A 17,233-nucleotide genomic window follows, 5' to 3' on the forward strand; every position below is an offset into this window, starting at 1 on the left:
GAGGCTCACAGAGTTTGGGGTGATAAGGACGCCCTTTTGGTGCTTAAGTACCCTGAGATACCTCCCCTTGATTTCATTGGTTTTTGATTTGTTTCCCAGATGGAACAATCTGGATCCAAAGCTCCAGAGCTGGAAGGCCCCTCTGACAGCAGCGTGAAGCTCCATGTGGAGACCTCTGTGGAGGAGTCCCCCAAAGGTCCCAGTGCTGACAGACAGGAGGCAGAGGAGAAGCATCTGAGCCCAGAGCCTGTGTCCTCACCCAGCCAGGCTGAGGGGACACAGGACACCTTCCGAGATGGGAACGCGGGCGGGAGCAGCTGCAGGTTGTCTCCTGGCAAGGAGGTGATGAAAGAAATGTCCAGAGTGAAAAGAGAGGTTTGTTTAACCTTGGTTGAGTGTCTGTGTCCATGGAGAGGTGTGGATTATGTTTGACATCCCCCGTTTTCCAGCCTTAGGCAGTGCTGTTCTTCTGCAGGCTGATGGTTGCGTGTGTGTCAACATGTTGCTGCCTTGGGTGCTTCCCACTTTTTTTCCTGCCACTCTTGAGCTGTGTGTGTGCTAGAGACAGGAAAAACACTCCTTTATTGCTGGAATAGAGCCTGGGAGGACTGAGAAAATCTGTTTTACTTTTCAATAGCAAGAAGAAAAACTGGCTGAAATGGGCCGCCGGCAGCTGACCCTGTTCTCTGAGCACAACCGGAGTTCTGAGCTGTCAGATATTTTGGAAGAGGAGGAAGAAGATGAACTGTCTTCAGAAGCTCTGGAAGACAAGAAATGGGACCAGAGTGAGCCATGTAACCAGGAGAATGGGGAAAAGGTAACTTGTCCAGGGCACTGCTCGTGGGGAGTGCCAGTGCAGCCATCCCATGCCATCAGCTCACAGGAGGAGGTGCCGGGCTGAGCCCAGTGCTCCCAACAGTGCTTTCCTAAGGTCTTGCCTGCTCTGCTTGTACTCCCAGGCTTAAGGTAGTAAAAACACAAGTTCTTTGGGAGAGGGAAGGGTGTTCATATGCAATGAATGTAGCTGGGGTTTAATTAGTTGGAAAAACACACAATGTGATGTGAACTTTAGAGCCCAGGGTTAAAATTGATCCTATTGAATGAGTTCTTAACACAGATATAAACAGGGAACAGATAGGGATCTGTAAATCCACCCATCTATACATCCTGTACCAGCTGACCTTCCCTCCTAAGGCAAAACAGGCATGGGATTCTTGGGATGTCCCATGCAGAGCCAGGACTTGGACTTGATAATCGCTGTGGGTCCCTTCCAGCTCAGGATATTCCATGATTCTGTGATTTTTTGGCTTAGACCTTGTTGTTCTGTGTAGCCAGGGTTGCCTTGTAGGAGCAGAGCTGTGGCTCTGCAGTTCAGTAGCTGCAAGGGAGGAGATCCTGAGTGAGCTGAGTGACCAGATTAATTCATGTTCCAAGAGTTCAAGCTGGTTCATGTGTTTGAATGCATCTGTGGCAGGTGATGTGCTTCCGACTGCGTGGCTGGGAAGTGCTGTGGAATCCTACAAATTACAGCAGTTGGGATGAACATCCATGAGAGAAAGTACTGAGGGTGAAAGACTGGGAAATTAGAAGGATTTGAAGGAACTGTGATATGTCTGGATGGCAAGAAAGCACCATCTTTGGGTTTTTTTATGCAACCAAAGAACATCTGTAGTTGATGGTGCCCTGTGGGGCTGCTGCTCTGCAGGGACAGGGCTGGTGAGCACTAAATGGTAGCAGGCAGTGCAATGATTCTGGAATGAATTTGCTGCTGCTCCTTTTCTCCTTCTGAAGGAGCTTCTGCTTCCCAGGTGAGGGGTTGGACCTGCAGTGCAGCATATCTGGAGCTCCAGGAGAGCCTGGTGGCTGGAGGGGCTGGGACTGCCTGGAAAGGAGTTGTTGGAAGGGCTTCCAGCTGTTGGGATTGCAGTGGAAAAAAATGGAAGAAAAGCAGCTTCCTGAGAGGAGAACAGAGGAAATAAGAACATTCAAGAACACCATTCTTTGTTTGGTTGGGTTTTTTTTCCTGAGTGTTTTATTGGCCTGAATGATTTTGGTTGTTTGGGTTTTTTTTCTGTTGAGCTGAGCAAACTGATGCTTCTTGACCTGATAAAGTGATTGTTTTCTGCCCTGGTGGTGACAGGGTGGGGGTGACAAGATGCTGAATGGGGAGAGGACATCAGGATCAGGAAGCTTTAGGGCACAGAGCTCCCAACACTGCCTTATGGAGTGAAGGAAGATGGTGACTGGAGCAGGCCAAGTCCCAGCAGAGCTGTTTTGTAGGATTCTGTGTATTTGGTTACATTTTCTGTTATCTCAGGACTCCTCAGCCAACTCTTTCAGTATCTGGAGGATGAAAACAAGGAGAGGTGCTGCTTTTAAAATGGTTGACCTCAAATAAGTTGTTTAATTTCTGAAAGCATTTATTATCTTAAAACTCAAAAGCAGAAACCATAAGTTTGCAAACAGCTAAAATAAGTCTTTCTGGACTACTTCTAGTTGCAACTTACAAGGTAGGAGCCTAAAATGTCTTTAGAACACATAATGATATAAATTGTCAGGGAAGTTGAACAAGAGACCTCCAGAGGTATCTTCCAACCGAAATTACACCTGGGATTCTCCCTTTTATTTTACTGTAAATATAATAAGAAACAAACCCATAAATTCTACAGTTGGTCCATGACAAATGTTAAAATTCAGCAGTGTTTTCCCCAAAATTTGCTGTAACCTGGTAGACTCTCACCCAGCTGCAAGTCTGTGTGACCCTTTGAGGTGAAGGGTTTTCCTATGTGTTTGCGGGACTTCTGGAAGGTGATGGGAAGGGCCCAGGGCAGGTCCTCCCATAGCAGCAACATCTCCAGGGGGTGTCTTTAGTGCCCCAACACAAGGGCAGAGAGGGGAGGGGGGGCTGCAGGTCCGTGTGTGAGCTCAGCCCCACCGAGGGAGGAGCCCCTGACGTGGAGGGATGAGCTATTCCTGCCCCTCATCCCAGGGGGTGCCGAAGCCATGGGAAGCACGTGGCAGGAGGAAAGGTGCTGCAGGTAGTGGTGTGTGTACAGGAGAGGCTGGGAGGGAGCTCTTCCATGCATTTGCCTTCCTCGCTTCCCGCTGCATTGCTGGTTCATCCGACTGTGTTTGCCAGAAGATCCATCGCTGTCTCTGCCCCTTCCCCTCGCTTGGCTGCAGCCACGGCTCCATCCTGCTGTGCTGGGAGGGAACCAGGGTCACTTTGCCTCTCGTTTTAATGTTTATTTCCTCTCTTTTTTCCTCTGCTTGTCCTGGCTGTGGCTTTTCTCGGGGTCTGGGTGTACAGATGGATCTTTGTGATACTGACAGCGATGAGGAGATTCTGGAGAGGATACTGGAGCTCCCGCTTCAGAAGAACCACAGCAAGAAGTTGTTCAGCATCCCTGAAGTGACTGAGGACGAGGAGGAAGAGGAGGATGAGAAGTGTGTGACAGAAGAAAAGACAGACCCTCAAGATTCCTTGGAAACACAGACCTACCATTCAGGGAGGACAGAGAAGCCTCCCAACAGCAAGGAGCCATTTCCAAAGGCAGATGGGAATAACACCTCTGTGGTGTCTGCTCAGACTCCACGGGAGGAGCATGGTGCTAAGGAGAGCAGAGGGGATGCTGACCGTGCAAACCCTGCCTTTGGCCAGCTGGCCTGGGCTCAGAAGAAGGCAAACTGGAGCTGGGGTTACCAGGAGAACGATCCGAAGCCTGTGAGTGGGGCAAGTCCCTCTGGGAGCAAGAAGAAGGGAAATAACTATCGAGAGAAGATCCGGAGTCGGCCTGAGATGGGTAGGAAGAGACAGAGTGATTTAACAGAGCACTGCAGTCGCCTGCTGGGCAACTGCAGCCAGATGGGCAGTGGGTTGTACAGAGCTCCCAGCCTCAGGGAGGAGCTCAACGTGGTCAGCAGTGCCAGTGGTAAGGAAGGGATGGATCTGTACAGCCGTGCCAGACAAGGCACCCTAAGGAAAAAAACCCCAAAGGCAGCGGGTTCAGGGGGCACAGAACCTGCCGTGATGGCCACGCGCTGCTCCAGCCCCAGGAGCCTGGAGATAGACATTGAATACGACTCTGAAGACGATCAGGATTCGACCTGTGCTTCTTCCCCTGAGAGCAGGCTGTGGCCAGAGAGGTCCCAGAGCTCTCAGGGCGACTGGAGTGATTGCTCCAGTCAGTCTGAGGCTCCCCACACGGATGGCAGAAGGGACCTGACCAGGCTGGAGGTGATGGAAGAGCAGGGTTTGGAATGGGCCGCGTCTCCGAGCCGGCGCGTGCGATTCTTCCACCGGGAGAAGGAATGTGAGAGCAGCTCTGAGGAGCAGGGCTGGGAGCTGGACTGTAAGTCACCTGGCTGGAGAAGGAGGCTCGAACATCCTTCGAAGGGGATACGTAGCACCTCCTTGCACAAAAGGGTTGGGTGACTTTTCCTATTCTGGCTTTGAAGCAGCTTGCAATGGCTCTGGCTTCCCTCTGCTTCCCTGGCCTGCCTGTATCTTGCTTTGTTCAGTGTTGTCCAGAGAGAAAGGAGCCTCCTCTAGGATTGTCTGGAAGAATATCTGAGAGATTCTGTAGTTCTGTGCTGCTCCGTGGCTTTTCTTGTAGTAGCTGCTTCTGCTTTTCCTGCTCCCTGACCGAGTGGCACCGATGCAGTATTCCTTTTCACTCTGGCTCTTCCTCCCCACGGCAGGAGGCTGTGGGAGGGACCCAAATGAAAATCTCTCCTGAAATAAGCTCATTGGTGTAGGTCCTGACTGTAATGTCATTGCCTCCCCTGGAAATGCCCTTTCCTGCCTCCTCACCCTCGCCCAGGGGATCATCGCTGGGGCCTGGCAGGGCTCCTGCCTGTCCTCACATCTGTTTTCCAACTCCCTTGGTTATTTCCAGCTCTAGAGTGTCCCTGAAGAGGAATGTTGCATTTGGATGCTCTGCTCTTTGTGGAGTGCATTTGGGCTGAGCGCTGCTCACTGAGTCACAAGGCAGAGGCTGCTACTAACTCTGGTGATTCCAATTGCAGGCATCCAGTAATAAAGATTCCAGGGGCCCGGAGCTGGCCGGCACAGCCTGGCAGGCTCCCAGCAGGAGACGGAGCAAGAGCGTAAGAAGAAGCCAAATGCAGAAACCTTTGCTCTCTAGTGCAGGTGAGCAGGAATGGGGAGAGAGGTGGGCAGCAGGAGAAAGGGAAGCTCCTGGAAGAGGCAGGGAGAGGCTGGCAGGGAGCACCTGAGCCGTGCAGGGCTGTGGCACGGGCAGGGTGCTGATGTCCTCTCTGGTGTGTCCCCTCTGCACACAGGTCCTCCCAGGAGCACCGCTCCCGAAACCTCTGCCAAGGAGGATGGCATTAGGATATTTGTGGCTCTCTTTGACTATGATCCTGTCTCTATGTCTCCTAACCCTGATGCAGCAGAAGAGGAGCTGCCATTTAAGGAGGGACAGATCCTGAAGGTAAAAGAGTAGTGAATTCCTATTCTGTATGGATCCATCTGGTGTTCCAGGGACAGCATAACCCTTGGGAGGTCTGCAGCTTCCTCAGGAGGGAAGCAGAGGGGCAGCACTGATCTCTCCTCTCTTGGGACTGGTGACAGAACCTGAGGGAATGGCTGGGGCTGTGTCAGAGGAGAATTAAGTTGAATGTTAGGAAAAGATTCTTCCCCCCAGAGGGTGGTTGGGCACTGAACAGGTTCCCCAGGGCAGTGGGCACAGCACCAAGGCTGCCAGAGCTCAGGGAGTGTTTGGACAACACTCTCAGGGACAGGGTGGGATTGTTGGGGTGCCTGTGCAGGGCCAGGAGTTGGACTCAGTGATCCTTGTGGATTCTTTCCAGCTCAGGATATTCCACGATTCTTTCTCTGTGCATCTCAGTCCCTGCAGCACCAACAGTGTCTGTCCTGTGCTTTCCCTTGCAGGTGTGTGGAGACAAGGATGCTGATGGCTTTTACAGGGGTGAATGTGCAGGAAGGGAGGGATACATCCCATGCAACATGGTCTCAGAAGTGCAGGTGGACAGTGATGAACTCAAGAAGCAGCTCCTGAAGCAAGGGTTCCTGCCTGCTGACACAGCCACGGAGAGCCAAGGTACTGGGTCTGTGTGTGCCCTGCTGCTGAACTGTGAAAAGCTCAGTCGTGCTCTGTGGCCAGTGCAGCCCACCAAAACCATCCACAGGGCTGTCCTGGGATCTGCAGCCTGGTTTGGTGGCTGCACAAGCAGGGAGGTCTCTCTGGCTGAGGGAGGAAGGTGTTCCCAGCTCTCAAGTTTGTTCCTGACTCCACTGCAGCACTTGCAGCTGCTGGAGCTGCTCCTGTGCTTGAGGTGTGTGAACTCAGCAGAGAGGGAGTGAGGCTGATCCTCACTAGGGAGGGGGAGACAAAAAGGTTTGGAAGGCAGCTGAAGGATGTAAACGAGAGTTTTCACTCACTGAACCCATGGGGGTGACCCTGCTCTTGGGTGAGAGAATCTGGGACTTGGGAATGGAGGAAGATGGGGAGGGAAAGGTGTGAGACAAGGCAGGCAGTCAGGAGTGTACAGGGAGCAGAGCTGGTCCTTGGGTTCCTCCTTACTTACTCCCTGGAGTATGTGGCCCAGTGCTTTGTGCACTGCAGAGACTTTCCTGTTTCTTCCCACTCATGTACTGGGAGAGAGGAGAGGAACCATCCCTGGGATGTGCAGCCAGCACAGCTCAGGCTCAGTCAGGCTCAGGGGCTGCCCCTGCTGTCACCACTGGTGTCCCAGTGCCTGTCCCTTATCCCTCCCATATCTCATCCTGCACCCTCTGTGTGCTCTCTGCTACCAGTGCCAATTGTTGGACCTGCTCCACTTGTTAAAACACAAGGAAATTCCTATTTTGGAATCCCTGTTTCCCTACCAGTTCTGCAGGGAGAAGCAGCACAAATGTGGCTCGTGGCAAAGGAAAGCCCTGACACTGCCTGGGCTGTTCCTCTGCCTCTTACAGGCAGTGGAGGAAAAAACTCAACCAATCCAAGAATGAGGAAACCCAAGAAAAAAGGAAGCAGTCCAGGTTTTTCCCATTTCTGTGCAGGGAGGCCCAGTATCCAGCCCCAGTAGGTCTTTAGATCTTTAAGGTCCCTTCCAATCCAAACCATTCTGTGATTCCAAAGGGCTGACATTGCCCAGCTCCTGAATGTGGGTCCCTGGAAGGTTGATCCTGAGTCTCTGGAAGGTTGATCCTGAGGAGCACAGGGATCAGAGGAGCCTGATGCTTTCACTGTGTGATATTTTTTTTTTGGTAGGTTTGTCCTTCAGCCTCTCTCATGTCTAGGAAGAGGAGATTTGAGCAAGGTGTTTTTCACATCCATACTCTTTTTTTCCTGTATGTATCCTCCAGTGCCCAGAAACGGCTGGATCCCTGTAGTGGCCTTTGTCCCTCTGTGGATTCCACAAGGCTTTCTGTCCCCTGCCCTATTGGATACTCTTGGAAAAATCAAGGAACTCAATAGCTCTGAGACTTCATGAAAGATGGAGGGTGTGAAAGTCTTCAGGAGGGTGATGGTAGTGGAAAAGATGTACCTTGTGTGTGTGTGCAGGGAGTGGCCACAGGTTCAGCGCTGCTGAGGCCACACCTTGAATCCTGGGGTCAGTTTTGGGCCCCTCGTTGCAAGAAAGACATTGAGGGGCTGGAGCATGTCCAGGGAAGGGAATGGAGCTGGGAAAGGATCTGGAGCAGCAGGAGCAGCTGAGGGAGCTGGGGGTGCTCAGCCTGGAGAACAGGAGGCTCAGGGGGATCTTCTCGCTCTCTGCAACTCCCTGACAGGAGGGGGGAGCTGGTGGGGGTTGGACTTAATGATCTTAAAGGTCTTTTCCGACCTTAAGGATTCTCTGATCCCTTGGCAGCTGGGCTGGCTGTCCCTCTGCTGTTTTCCTGCTGCCATAAACCCCTGTCACAGCCTTGTAACTAAGGAAATGGCCTTGGCCATGCTGGTCTGGGCACTCCTTCTACAGGTTCTTTGGGCATTTCATCCAGTACTGACCCTGCTCAGTGCAGAAGCTTTAGCCAGAGACCTCCCTAGATCCCTTCCCACCTCACCTGACACTTTCGAGGTGTTAACAGAACAAGGTTTTATTTTGTCCTTGTGATCCTGCTTCTGAAAGTTAAATTGCAGCAAAGCCTGTCTGCTGTGGCCTGTGGAATGGCTGAAAGGCATGAGCACAGTGTGGATTTCTGTGTGTATTTGGGATGTGGATCATGCCTCCCCCGAGTCCACATACAAGGACTGGAGATTTGGGCTTTGCCCACAGAAATCACAGTGTCAGCTTCCCGGGGGAGGCACGTCCCGCCACTCTGTTCCCTGTTCACTCTTCAAGGTGCTTTTCACTTTCCATTATTCACTGTCTGTTTCTCTTGTCCGTTTATTTGCTTTTTTTTTTTGGTATTTTTATGAAGGAAATGGCACATTTTCTCCACCTCCACGCCGCCAAACCGTCCCTCCTCCAAAACCCAGACGCTCCAAGAAAGGTCTGTGTCACCCACCGCTTCCTCTTTGCTTTCTGCACTAGGATTACAGACTGCATTGAATTTTTACTACTTGCTTACAGGACCCCCAGATGTTTGTCTCTGTACGACTGCTAGGAAGTGGACAGAGAGCCCATCCCTGTGCTGGTGTTAAGTTTTTAACAACAGTGATGTCTTTTATAGTTTTGGAGCTTGACCTCTGCTTCTTGTTACGTCCCTGAGTCCTGGTTACTGGCGTAGACTTTGAGTTGCATGACCAGTTTGCTTCTGTTGTTTGCTGCCTTGGTCTTTGTTCTTTTTATTGTGGTTTGTCACTTGTGTCTTGTGGTCACTGTGGGAAGATGAGCTCTCACTGATGAGGCATTTTCTTCCCTCCAGCAGGGCTGGATAAGGAAGAGAAGTACAAGTCTCAGCCAGGTGAGAATTGCTCTTTTTTTTACCATGATTGATTGAAATACAGACTTGTTTTATGGTCAGGGGCCTGTGGTGCTGCTTGAGACTGTAAGAAAAGAAGAGTTTTAGTTCTTTTGATTTAGTCATGGGTGCAGTGGCCTTTGAATGAGCAGGGAGTGTTTGCAGGGGGAGGGCACACGTGGTTGTGCTGTGGAGGAGCAGGGAAATCCCTCACTCATCCTTAGGATCCGAGGTCCTTTCAGAGGGTGCTCATTCTGCTTCATCTGGTGCATCATCTGTTGGTGTCCAGAGAAGCCAAGGCAAACCCCTTGCCAGCCCATCCAGTTCTGACCTGAAACAGGGTTTAAATCCGTGAGATGAAATGCTGGACAATGTGTGTTTTCTGGAACACCAGGCTTGGCTTTTGTAGGCTCAGAGCAGCTCTGTCAGGAATGGGCTCAGCAGACAGGTGGGGGTGGAAGTGCAGTGTTGTTCCCTGCGTGATGAGATCCCTTTGTGCTGTTCCCCTGGCACTTGGAGGATAAATTTTGTAGCTCTACAGCAAATCATTGTGTAGTGGGAGGAGAAATGTCCATTTGAGACACTGTGAGGAGTCTGCTGTGCTCTGTGTATATATACACACGTGCACACATATATATGTGTGTGGATAAATTGAAAGCATTAAACATTCCTATATATAGGGAGAACACCAGGATGCTGGAATGGGGAGATGTCCCCACTTCTGTGCTTATGAGGTGATAGAGGAGATCAGAAAACTGCTTCACCAAACACCTCTGAGGTCTCTCTTCGATCAGTTCCCCCACTGTTCTTTTTGCTCAGTTCACTACAAAAATGCTGAAGGAGTTGCTGTGATCAGGGATTTTGTCCTGGTACTTCCAGCTCAGGATATTATGTTTCATTTCTTGTCCTGCAGGACAGAAACATGAAGACATTGAAGCAGAACTGCTGACTCCTCGCAGGATGGTGGCTGTCTTTGACTATAACCCCAAGGAGAGCTCTCCAAACACAGATGTGGAGGTAACCACCAGCTGCTCACCCTTTTTATAGGGTTCTTTTTCCTCTCTCTCTTTTCCTTCTATCCCAGAACTCTTTGGTCCAACCAGAGTCTCAGTGAAACTGTGTTAGTGTCTCATGGCTTTGTAGCATCCTTTAATGATTAAGGACTAAGCAGATCTGGGGCAGGAGGAATTCTTACCAGCTGATCCAGGAAACCCTCCGGGAAAAGGAAAAGCTGCTTAAGGGTTTGAAAGCACTTCTGGTACTTAATGAGCATGACTTTTGTGTTAAATACCTGTGTAGGTATTTAAGCAATGTAGCAAGAAGATTTAACTCCAATTTAATGGATCAGTCTTCAAACTTCTTCTTTTTCAAGCAGTCCCTCCATGTAGAATCATAGAATCATGGGATAGGTTGGGTTGGAAGGGACCTTAAAGCTCATCCAGTTCCACCCCCTGCCATGGGCAGGGACACCTTTCACTATCCCAGGTTACTCCAACCCCCTCCCACCTGACCTTGGACACTTGCAGGGATGGAAAGGAATATAATTTAAACAGGAAGGTATATAATCCAAACAGTATTTTTGTGGATAAGCCTGTTCCAGGTGGAAAGGTGGCAGTTGCAGAATCCTTCCTTCAAAAAGATTAGCACATGCCCTGTTCTCTGTTCCCCCATAGCTGTGTTAGTCCACTCTGAGCAAACATGAACGTGGGGTTTGGATTCAGATCCTTTCCATGCATCCAGAAAGGAGTGTCTGGCCAAGACATGGCACAGTTTAGGGAATGCTTGCCTCCCAAGCTGAGTGTGTCATGAGCAGAACATCCTGCAGCTGAGGACAGAGTGTTTTAGGGATGGTGGAATATCTTGGGAGAGACAATGACAGCTCGTATCCAGCCAAAGAACACTGTAAGCCCTTGTCAGCAGGAAGATAACTGTACTTTTTGCAGTGATTTGGTCTTCCTAGAACCTTCCTTATGACCAAGAGCTAAAATTCTAGGACCAACCTGGTGCAGTTCTGTTGGAGATCCTCCCTCCCAGGATATTCAGTCACTTGTTCTGCAGGAAGGGGGCAGCTGCTGCTTGTGAGCTGCACCAGACTCCCTGTAGGATCAGCTCTGCTGTTCTGTGAGTGAAGTTCCCTGCAAGTGTCTCTCTGGAGCAAAGCAATTCTCAGCCAACAGGAGGATCCTGCAGCCTCCAGAGAGAAAGTGAGGACTAGGGATGTAATAAGGTAACATATTGGAAGTAGGTGCCTTCCAGCTGACACTTGGGAAGTGCCAGAGTGTCTTGAGTGGGACACAACCTGTTTGGAGCCTCCACTGGGCAGATTGTTCCATTAGAAGGGGCTGCTGACACCTTTTGTCTTTGGCCCTGTGCCCCCCAGAGCGTGTGCTGGGGTGTCTGACAGGACAGAGGGTGTGACAGTGGTGTGGCAGGTTCTCCTTCCAGGTCGGATCTCCCTGTTTGTGTGGATTCCTGCCAGTGACTAATCCCTGAGCACTGCACACAGACAGGCTCCTCCAAGGGAGCAGGGTTTGTAATTATACTGAAAGAAATTAAAGGTATTTCTGTGTTTGCTCAGCTTATCCTCGACACACCTTTCCAGAGCAGGTGGTAGGTCCGATTTTGAAGCTTTATTAAAACTGCTTTAAGAAACAGGCTTGGCTCTTGTCTTCAATTTATTAAATGCTTCCTTAGCAGTGAATTCCACAGGTGTCCACTTCAGTTGCTCTTCTGAATCCGGGTCCTACAAGACTAAACACAGTGGGCTCCCTCTGCCAGGGTCATTGTGCAAGAAGCCCAGGGGAGCCTGTGTTCCTGGAGGGAAATCCCAGGCAGAGCCTCTCCTGTGACCTCTGTTCTCTCACTCTTTGCAGGCTGAACTGACTTTCAGTGCTGGGGACGTCATCACTGTGTTTGGCTCCATGGATGATGATGGATTCTATTATGTAAGTGCAGGGGTTGGGAAGGTCCTGTGGCTGCATTGGAAGTTGTTGGAGTCTGTTGAGTGGCAGGAAAGCAGAAATCAGGGAACAAATGATTCTGAATTTGGAAAAGAACCAACCCCAATTTTACTCAGTGCAGGGCAGTTTGTTTCTGGCAATCCATGTTCCTGCTGTAAACCCAATATCATGGAATGGTTTGGGCTGGAAGGGACTGTAAAGCTCCTCTTATTCCACCCCCTGCCATGGGCAGGGACACCTTCCACTAGCCCAGGTTGCTCCAAGCCCCGTCCAACCTGACCTTGGACACTTCCAGGGATGGGGCAACCCCCAGGGATGGGGACACTTCCAGCTTCTCTGGGCAACCTGTGCCAGGACCTCACCACCCTCATAGCCAAGAGTTTCTTCCTATTATCTAACCTAAACCCACCCTCTGTCAGTTTGAAGCCATTCCCACTTGTCCCCATTCCCTCTCCAGCTCTCTTGGAGCCCCTCTAGGCCCTGGAAGGGGCTCTCAGGTCTCCCTGGAGCCTTCTCTTCTCCAAGTGAACACCCCCAGCTCTCCCAGCCTGGCTCCAGAGCAGAGGGGCTCCAGCCCTCAAATCATCTTCGTGGCCCTTAAATATCCCAGTGGTTCTGAGTTTCTTTTTTGGCATCACTTGCCTGCAGGTTTCCCAAAGCCTCCACACATTTGTCCGTGCATATCTGGGCAGAAGCAGCTTCTTCTCTGAGCTGATCCATCACCAGGCACTGGGATACTTGGGCAGGAGGCTGAAATGGTGCCCCAGGAACACCAACACCTCCCTGGGGGCTGTGTCTGCCCCCAGCTCTGTGTGAACACGAGCCTTGGCCCTTGGATCATCCACCTCTTCCTGCATGGAAAGCTGTGTGTCCTCACACATCAAAGCTGAGGTTCCAACTCCAGATTAAGGCTGGAGGGGATCACAGGGAATGTTTTCATAGTCTTGGACAAACAATGTTGCCAGGGTGGGTTTTGCCTCACCCAACCATCTCCTGTTGAACTGGAGACAATTTCCTAGGGATAAATAATGCAGCTCAGTGATCAGGGATACAATGCCTGCAGGACACTGTACCAGTAATGCCTCATTCTTTAAGAACATTAATAAATCCCAGAGCAAAACAAAGGCCTCTGGAAAGCCTGTGGCACAGTCATCTTCCAGTTGCTTCCAGGATGGCAGTGGACATTTCTTGAGTTTGTAGAAGGGACCATGTTGCTGGAATACCTTTGTCCTGCCTTGCTTTTCTTCCTTTATTCTCTCCTGTGTTTTTGGGCTCTGAATTGTTCCACAGCTAACAAGGGTGTGAGCTGTGGGATTTGCTGAGGATCCTTCCACTATGGGGGTGTTCTGGGCTTCTCTCAGGCCACTTCCCAGCCTTCTCTGCACCTCAGGTTACTATTTCTCCAGGAGCCAGGAAACCTGATGTGAGAACTGAATGTTCACCTTGCAGGGAGAGCTGAACCAACAGAGGGGGCTTGTCCCATCCAACTTCTTGGAAGCTGCTCCTTCGGATGGAGACGTGGGGGAGGAATTTCACTCAAAAGATAAAGAAGCTTCTCCTCTGAGTGCTGAGAGCCAGGTAAGATGTGTGACTGCATGGACAGGCATCCAGGCTGGGATGTGGCTGGAAGTGGCCTTGCACAGCATGCAGGATGGATGGAATCACTGAACTTGCTGCATGAGCCCAGTTCATCCCATGGGAGACACTCAGAGGTTTAGAGGGAGTGCTGGGAGGTCTTCCCTAGGACTTGTAGTGCAAAAGCAGGCACAAAGCAGTAAAACCTGCTGAGGCCTCAGTCTCATTGTGCAAAGAGCATCCCAAATCCCACCAGAAAATTGTTTGGGTCCACAGGGTGGTCAGTGGTGAAATCCTGCTGCAAGCAAAGCACTTCAGCGGCTCCCCAGACACAGGAAATTCCTCAGTTATGCTCGTATCCATGCCAGAGAGTTCTGGAATTAGTGACTCCCAAACATCAATGCTCTTCCACCCACCCTGAGTCAGATGTATCTTAATCCAGACCAAGGTGCTCCTGGGTAAATTCAAAACACACTGAGGAGTTTCCCAAACGGATCTGTGGGATGGATCCTAGAGCTTTGAAAGCATCCCACAGATGCAGGGAATTCAGAGGGAATTAAGCCAACCCCTTGTAGTATTTTGCTGATACTCCTGGAACAAATGCTCAGGTAGGAAATTTGGGTCATCTCCCAGGCTCAGTGAGTCCTCAGGGGGTGAGGCCAAAAGCAGCTCCCTGATCATTCCAGGGCCTTGTGTCACTCCAGGGTGGGAGACAGGGAGAGACCCAGCTCAGTCCCAGCTCACATGTGCTCAGCCTTCAGTTCTTCTTGGGAGGTTGTTGGCACTTTGTGGTGGTGCCAGACCCACAGGAGTGTTGGAGCAGGCCCAGGCTGGCTCTGAGCCAGTCCTTAGGGAATGTGTGGCCCTGCATCCAGCTCTGTTGAACATTCCACTGGTGCCACCCCAGCTTCCCTGCTCTCTACAGAATTCCTTGGCTTATTTCTCATGCTCAGCTCTTCTTTTCTCTGTATCCACCTCCCCTCTCGATCTTCAAATGCTGCTTGATCTCCCTTAGGCTCCACCTCAGCCCCATCCCTTGCTTCCAGGCATTCCAGGCTCTGTGGGTACAGGATTTGCACCCCAGCCTTGATGCCTTCTCACACAGAGCAGGCCTGGTTCAGAGATGAGATTTGTGGGCAGCTTTTTGGATCATCTTCTGAGCTCAGCAGCTGTCTGGGTGCCCTGTGCTTCCCTGTTTAGGAACTTGGTCCGTGCTGGGAATCACAGGTTGATCAGCTGTTACTGCCAGGGTTTAAGAGCCCAGAGGTGACACAAGTCTGAATTTCTGGGGTTCTTTCTTCAGCTTCCCTCTCAAAATGATTTGCTCTTCCCAAATTAACTCATCTCTTGGAATAGAGGGTGCCAAATGAGACCTGAACCAGTAAAACTAAACCAGGTGGAATTCTCAGTGTAGCTTTTTGCAGATCTCACCCTTCCCTCCAGCAGCACAAGGGCCTGTTTCAGGTGCTGGGGGTTGTTATTCCAGCCTCAGCCTGGGTTCTCCTGGAAACCAGGGGGGAATTCAGGTAACCTTTCTGCCACTTGCAGGTGTGAAGGGTTTGTAAAGCCAAAACCACTCTCCTCTCTGCTCTGCACTCCTGCTGGGCTCAGCAGTGGGTTACTGATCCCCTGGACACAGTAGGCCCAGATATCCCTGTGTGCTGAAGGCTGGAAGCTTTTTTCCTGTGATGCAGGACACTTTTTTTTTTACACTTTCAAGTGTGTTAGAACAGCCCATATAAAGTTTCAGCCTTGCCTTCCCTTCAGACCTTCCCATTTGTCTCCAGTTCTCTGTGCCAGAGATCTATTGGAGCTTCCCCTTGCACTGGCTCTGACTTGGGGTCTACAGAGCAGGAACCTGCTGCCTTAGTTTAGGATGGATTTGGTACTTTTGGTACTCTCCTGATCCATGAACTGCTGTTCTCTGTAGTCTGAAGGCTTGGAAAATTCAGTTGATTATTAATGATGTAATGGTGATGATTAAACCAATTTTATTTCAGTGGGAATCAACTTGAACTCTGTAGACATGACTGTGCCTTGGCTGCTTGTGTGTTGTGCCAGCCTGACTCCTGTCCTGCTTCATCCCTGATTCACCTGGATCCCTGTCTTGAGGAATTCTGGCTTAGCCCTCTTAGCACTCCTCCTGCTTGTGCTTTGCAATCCAGATCTGTCTCAACAGCTTCCCAACATGAAGGGCACCTTTTCCCCCTTTTAAAAGTGGTACATTTACCCTGCTCAGAACCAAACTTGTATTAATGAACTGCATTTAAGTGTGTTCAGTGATAACTGAGGAGGCAGAACCTGAGCCCACAGAGGTTTGGGCTCAGTCACAGCAATCCCAGCATCCCAACCTGTGGGCAGAACACCTGATGGGGAAAGCAGAAGGAAGAAATATCTCCTCCTGTAACCCAAACATGTTCCATATCCATCCCTGAGCTGGAATGAACTCTCACAGTGATAGAGCCATACCTGGGGCTTTCCAAACTCCAGGGTCATATTCACTCCACAGAGTTAAGAAACTTGCTTGTTCAATCTGCTGTTGGCAAAACAGGCTCCCAGCAAATTCCCAATCCCAGCTTGAGCCCTGGCACTCAGGGGGCATGTGTGTGCACCATGGCACAGCTTTGGAATTGGTTAAAGCTTAGCCAGAAGCTTCTCCAGCATGATCATGTGAGTGATTTCTTAAATCACTTGTAACTTCTTGGATTTGATGTTTTCCCCCTGTCTGTCACTCCCCTTCTCCCTGCTGCCCTTCCAAAGGCCTGAGAATAAGGACAGTTTATTTCCAAATTGATACTTGGGGAAGGTGGACCATTTTGAATGATTTCTGAGTAAATCTTAAAATGCTGGCAACTGAAAAGGTGAAGCAATTTAACTTATGAACTGACAACATTTGGGGGTTAGATAAACAACAAAAAACAACAGCAAAAAGAGGAGGATCCAAGAAGTTCTGGTCACAAGCAGGGCCCCAAAACACTCGTGGGCACCAGCTCAGAGCAGTTGGCTTTAATGCTATGGCTGTCCAAGGATTATTTTTGCATCAGTAACTTGCAGTTTCTGTCAAAGACTGATTGATTGTAAAGCACCTTCAGAAAGTGTTTGATTCTAATTGATGTCATGTATTTATTTCTGCCTGTGTTACGCACCCGGGACGGTTCTTTTCTTCAGAGAATGAGGAAGAGAAGAGTCCAGTGATAGATATGAATGATACATAGAGAGAGCAACCATGTAAGTGTGTGTGAGAAGACCTTCAACCTCCCACCCAGCACTTCACAGGGTCCTGCCCCTGCAGTTTGCTCCTTTTCTTGCTTGTAGTTTGGCAGGCTGGTTTGGGGCTGTGCTGGCAGGTCCCCCTTCAGACCCCCTCGTGTCAGACTTTTCCCTGCCAGATGGGTTCTGTGTCAAAGACAAGCCATGATCTGTTCAGCACATTGTTTGGAACAATTATCAGGAGGTTTTGGGGACCAGGATATTCAGGTTTGGGAAAGACTTGCTTTGTAATTCAGCCTGGCCCTTCTACCACTGTCCACATCAACTTTGTTTGACCTTTGCAAGCTCCTGCTCAGGCTGAGCACACTCACCCTGGACTTTTTGCCTTCTTGATTTTACTCCTTCCTGACAGCAGTCCTGAACCCCCCCTGCACACCCTCAATTGAAGAAAATAGTAACATTTAGTCCCCAAAACCAACCTTGTGTGGATAATTGTTCTGTCGACACTTAAACAACTTTGGGGCTGGGTGGGTGAGACCCCTGGTTTCGGGGAGCAGATCTGTGTTTTTCTTTTCTGTTTTTTTTTCTGTTGTTT

The 17,233-nt window shown here is 50.2% G+C and overlaps 1 protein-coding gene across 8 annotated transcripts in view; it reads left to right on the top strand.

The window, feature by feature from the left end:
• Positions 1-17,233, top strand: part of TSPOAP1 (TSPO associated protein 1) — a 62,805-nt gene that overhangs the window by 42,966 nt on the left and 2,606 nt on the right. For 3 of the 8 annotated variants that reach the window (XM_027704935.1, XM_027704932.1, XM_027704939.1), the window contains 11 exons: positions 100-375; positions 638-817; positions 3,311-4,426; positions 5,029-5,152; positions 5,305-5,456; positions 5,918-6,086; positions 8,411-8,482; positions 8,861-8,896; positions 9,807-9,910; positions 11,767-11,838; positions 13,303-13,431. In XM_027704935.1, the coding sequence (XP_027560736.1) occupies positions 100-375; positions 638-817; positions 3,311-4,426; positions 5,029-5,152; positions 5,305-5,456; positions 5,918-6,086; positions 8,411-8,482; positions 8,861-8,896; positions 9,807-9,910; positions 11,767-11,838; positions 13,303-13,431 (2,430 nt within the window). The other 5 variants (XM_027704937.1, XM_027704940.1, XM_027704933.1 and 2 more) reach the window with 5 other exon arrangements.

This window comes from Neopelma chrysocephalum, unplaced genomic scaffold, assembly GCF_003984885.1.
Source record: "Neopelma chrysocephalum unplaced genomic scaffold, ASM398488v2 Primary Assembly neopelma1_299, whole genome shotgun sequence".
NCBI lineage: Eukaryota > Metazoa > Chordata > Aves > Passeriformes > Pipridae > Neopelma > Neopelma chrysocephalum.